The following is a 5,280-nucleotide window of genomic DNA, read 5'->3' as shown; positions in this document are numbered from 1 at the left end:
GGGTACTACAATTTCAACATTACAACACAGAGATCACATTTGAGTGAGAAACAGTAGTCACATTTGTTTACATTGGATACATTTACAGCACAAAGCTGATCAAGTAGAAGCTGCAGGATATTGAGAGACTGGGAGATGAGTGGTGGGCGGACTTCTAGGAGCAGATGACTGGCATAAGAGACTGGCATTTTCAGGGAGGAGGCTGCTGGGATTAAGAAGGGGAAAAGAAAGAGACGCCGCTGCAGCTGCCTGCCGTCCTAGCAGAAGTCCTAAGCTATAGACGTTTGAATTAATGAGATCATTGCCTGGGAGGAGTATATTCAGTTGTTTCTGAATTTCTTGCAGGACCTGCAGCTGACTTTGCTGATTCAGAAGAAGCATATCCATATTTTCCCTCATCTTCTTCACTGTACAAAGAGAAAAGAATGTTAATGCTTGCTATGTAAAAATACTTCGCATGGCAATTTAGAAGCCTTTTTATACTTACACTCTTCAAGAACAAGATTCAAGTGATCCGTCTCACGTTTATCTGCACCACACCTTTGCTGCTCTTTATGATGCAGAGATGTAAATTCAGAATGGTTTGCATCTAAAAGGAAGATAGCGTAAGTCAAGAGCCCACTTTATCACCAATTGCCAGGTGAGCATTTAAATACGCTTTCACACAAGGAAAAGGCAGCTCAGTAACAACCTTTCCTCTCACCCACATTTTAAACTTAAAACTTCATTTAAGTCACGTGTTGGGCCAAACTAAGACAAAACAGAACAAAGACTAGGCAGATATAGTCCCTGAAACATTACAGACTTGCGTTTTATCACAATCGAGGTACCTTCCTCTTGCTTCCTCCATACCTTTTTTTTTGGGTTGGGGAGGAAGGAAAGCTGGAGCATGGGAGCTGTTAAGGAATAGGACAGCTGGGATTTAGTAAAAATACACAAGTTATAAATATGTAAACCTCTTCTTTGAAATCATATCAGATACAGAAATCAAGTTTCATCCCTAATCCACACATTGCAAGGCCAATGTGGCATATGTTTGATCATAAAAGCTATTTTATTATGGAGCTTCAATTACAACGATGCAGTAGCTAATAGTTACTCCAGAATAAGTTTGCACACTTTCTTTTGAAGAAGGTATAGTATTAGGTTGATCTGATACTAATTATTGGCCAATTGCCAGGGTAAAAATGAGACTATATCTTTTTTTTTTCTCTACAAATTATAAACTCTTACATCTAAAAACTATTAAAAGCCCTCAAATTAAAAAAAAAAAAAGAAAAAAAGCATTAGTAGTGTAAAGGCCCATCTTTATGGCTCATTAGCAGAGTTACTAGGCCACCTCTCTGTATCTATGGACTGAGGGGTCTCAAACCCTGCCTTAGGAATTCAGTTTTGCCATTTCATTGTAACTTCACTATTATTCATTATAACTTCATTATTATTTCCATTGTAAAGATGAAAGGCTCTCCTGCTCAGAATTTTTTTTCAGGAGGAAAACCAAACCAAACCAAATCAAAAAAATCAGAAAAATGTCACACACAAAACCACCTTTTTCTCATACGGCCTCATCTCTTAATTGCCCTGCTGTTGCACAATCTGCTGGTCAACACCCCAACACCCAGAACAATTCTTCGCGTGGCTAGGCAAGACCCAAGATTAAAAGTTAAAACATTTTTGACCAAGTGTAAAGGGACTGCCCATATAAAGGTATAACAACAGAAAAAAACCCACCATGTCAGTTTTTATCCCAGAGTTTCTGGTCATTACAAGAACATGGAATATTGCAAAATCCAGAAAACTCCCTACTTTAAACAATTACCTTGCCTGACAGCTTATGCTATGCTAAGAGTATTACGGAGGGGTGGCTAGCAGAAACTTCCCACTGCAGACAACAAAAAGCTGCTCATTTAATATTCACATATAACAAAAATTAGCTGCTAGAGATTACCAAGGCCCTAACTCATAGTCTAAATCCCTTCCACTTCCCTAAGCTCAGTATTTTGTTGGCTAAGCACTTCTGAAGATGTAGGGCTAGACATCAGGCAACACTACAAAGCACGAATTAGTGGGATCTGAGAGCTTTGCGGAGTTTAAGGTCCCAGGCAGCCTTCACGGCAAAGCCGAAATTTCAACTTTGGCATTTTCAAGGCACTTCTTCAAATGACAAAGATAAATATAGTATATAGGAAGGGAAAAAACAAACAAACAAAAAAACCCCATTCATATCCACAGCAAGGAGGGGGAAGTGTTTAGGAAAAAATGGAGCCCACAGTATCTGATACATCCCCTGTGAGTCTGCACAGCTTGAAATAAAACTCAACAGATCTTAATTCAGTTACCTGCTGTGTGTTCACTGGGTCTCTCTCTCAAATGAATCCGTTGATGTTTGATGAAATTTGAGCATAGACGGAAGCTATTTCCACACTCGGTACACCTATAGGGCTTCTCATCCATGTGGACTCTCTGATGCTGGAAGAGAGCTGTGCTTCCACTGAAGCTTTTCCGGCACGTGGTGCAGGAAAAGGCTTTCTTTTTCGCATGGGTTTTGCGGTGAGCGATAAGGTTTGAGGTACGGCTAAAGGTTTTCTCACATTCCTTGCACTTGTAAGGCCTCTCCCCTGTATGGATTCTCTGGTGCACCACCAGGTTGGCCTTCCTGCTAAAGCTCTTCCCACATTCTACACACTCAAACGTTTTTTCTGTCGTGTGGGTTTGCAGGTGGTTCAGGAGCGTGGTGCTCCCCTTAAAGCCCTTCCCGCATTCTGCACACTTGTAGGGTTTCTCTTCTGTGTGCAGTTTCTGGCCATCAGCAATGAGGGCAAGTTTCTTGGAGCCTCTTTTTTGGTGGGGGCGTTTATTACAGGCTGCCCTCTCCTGCCTTTGCAGATTGGCTGCCCCCCAGTCTCCGCTGTGGGCTTCAGGTAGCTGCGGCAGTACATCTTCCTTAAGGTCTTTGGGGATGCCTCTCTCTTCCTCGTTGTCACTCAAAATGCAGTCCCCTGATGGAGCAAGAGAGCAATCTGACACTCCACTTCCCTAAGACAGATAAGCTGCTCCTTGTAAAATAACTGAATTTCTCAGGCCTAGCATCAACTTGCACCAGATTCCCCTTTTCCAAAGAGGAAGGGAAATGATGAAGATTGAGACAAGAAGACAAGGAAAAGAAAAAATGGCACAGGGAAGGAGAGAGAGGTAAAAAACCTTACCTCTTCTCTTCCTTTCCCTCCCCATTTCCTTGTTCTTCTTCCCCTCAGGGAATTGCAAAAGACGACTGCCAAAATGAAGGAAGGAAAAGGAACACGCTGAAACATCTTACCTGTCACAAATACCTACTTCTAACTATGTGTTAGTGCAGACTTTGCTCAAAAGCCTTCCAGCCTGCTACATTAGTATTAAAACTCTGTTTTAAAGCTGTGCATTTGGGTGAGGATGGTTGAACACAAAAAAAGTCCCCTTAACCTTCATTAGGCAAAATCAACAGGGAGGTTTAGGTTGTTTCTCACTTGTGTTAGTTAATATTTGCTGAAAATTTTTAAATTACTTCTTTTACAGGTTGGCACGTCAAGTTTTTTCCCTAATTATCACAAGACCAGTTGTAATTATTACAGGGATACTGTATATTTATGCATCAGAACTCAAAGGAGTTAGATTTTAATTGATAAAAAATTAACTAATTGCCAATTAACTATTACTATGTCTTTCATATCTAGATCTAGCATGACACCTAATTTTCTTGCAGTATTTTTCAAGCTAAATAAATTGCATTCCAAGGAAGCTCACAGGAAACATTCAAACACGGCCCTTTCTTTCCTAAAGAATGCAACCTATTTATTTCACAAATGAGTATGTATGATCATGCACCCCACAGTAAACTTTGGTTTCCTTACTCTGCTGACTAAATTTTATATTTACCTCAGTTCAGCACTAATAGAATTATAAGTATCACCTGACACACACTTCTCTGAGCTTCCTTTTTGCAAGCATCTTAAGATGTTTACTATTAATTAAAGTAGAGGACTTAGGCATTAGCATCTCTGATTTAGCATTAAAATACTCAGTTACTCACACTACATATACTTCCATTTAACACGTCAAGTTTGATTATTCCACTAACAAAAAAAACAGGCTTTCTACATTCAAGGTAAAACCTTGCAGTGCAATTTTAGTCCTACCTCTATGACACCAAGAAATAAAATTCTTAAGTAATGTGCCCTTGAAGAGACAAAATGCTCTTTATTTACACAGCCACAACTGCCAAGGTCTAAATAGTAGCAATAAAAGAAAAACATACGTACTGGGGGAGGGAGGCTCATGTCTTACATTGAGAAATTACACCCAAGAGGTAGCTTTCTCCCAGAGGGATGAAGACTCCCTCTCGCAGGAGCAGTCATTCCCTCGCTCTACAACCAAGCTGCTGATTATTCCCAGAGGCCCATGCAGAGACCCCAGGTCTCTAACAGTGAAATGGGAACCAAGCAACCCTCCATTCCCATCCAGAGCTACTGCTGGGGAGTCACACATTTCAGATGCAGCTGTGCAACTCCCTCAGACCTTCCTCACCCATGAAAAAGCCTGAAAAAGAGAAGTGTGCTGGCTTTCCTTCACTCCAAATGAACTGTATTGTCTTATTTTAAAACAGCTGCTAGAAACCCACAACAGAAAGAAACACAAAATACACTGACGACCTTGCCCCAGCCTAGCACGCCATACCATCTTAGCAACCCAGGACAGAGCAGCCAGATGAGAAGAAGGAACACAACGTCCCCAGCACCACTTGGTGGAGCCTCAAGCTTCCCTCCATGATTCAACTAGCAGAGTTTACTTCTCACCTGCATATCCTGCAATATCACTTTTCCCAGGCTCCTGGAGAAGAGAGAATACGGACTCTATCACTGGCTCCATCTAGAAGAGGAGAGGAGAGGAGACCTGGAGTGTGAAAACTTCCCCAGACAGATGGGAGGAGAAGGCAGGGGCAGGCACAGGTGCAGTGCATTTTGGCAGTGCCCACTGGCTGCCTAAAAGGGGCAAACCTGCACGTGCTATTGAACACCACCTAAACAGATGGTTTGCTAGGAAGACCTGAAGTTTGGAGACTTGCAAACTGAAGAGCCTACCCAGCCTCAATCTCCCTTGTAACACCAACAAGCCCTGCCCGAGAGCTGCATCGGCTCCTGGCACAGATCCCGCTCCTCTCAGCCTCAAGACCTCACGCTTCTTCCCAACCTTTAATACACCCCCGCCGGCTAACAGCTTCTCCCTTCCCTCCGGAGCCGCTCCACC

At 42.2% G+C, this 5,280-nt stretch overlaps 1 protein-coding gene across 1 annotated transcript; it reads right to left on the bottom strand.

Moving 5' to 3' along the window:
• Nucleotides 1-487: 487 nt before the first annotated feature.
• Nucleotides 488-4,902, bottom strand: LOC104081221 (gastrula zinc finger protein XlCGF7.1-like; the record flags this gene model as incomplete). Its single annotated transcript, XM_009583866.1, has 3 exons — nt 488-589; nt 2,340-2,999; nt 4,830-4,902. Coding segments are annotated over 3 exons (835 nt in total), but the record flags the coding sequence as incomplete, so codon positions are not given.
• Nucleotides 4,903-5,280: the final 378 nt, after the last annotated feature.

The sequence above is a fragment of the Fulmarus glacialis genome, unplaced genomic scaffold (assembly GCF_000690835.1).
Source record: "Fulmarus glacialis isolate BGI_N327 unplaced genomic scaffold, ASM69083v1 scaffold34328, whole genome shotgun sequence".
In the NCBI taxonomy this organism is placed as follows: Eukaryota; Metazoa; Chordata; class Aves; order Procellariiformes; family Procellariidae; genus Fulmarus; species Fulmarus glacialis.
The sequence above is the reverse complement of the archived record's forward strand: the minus strand, read 5'-3'. Positions and strand labels throughout refer to the sequence as shown.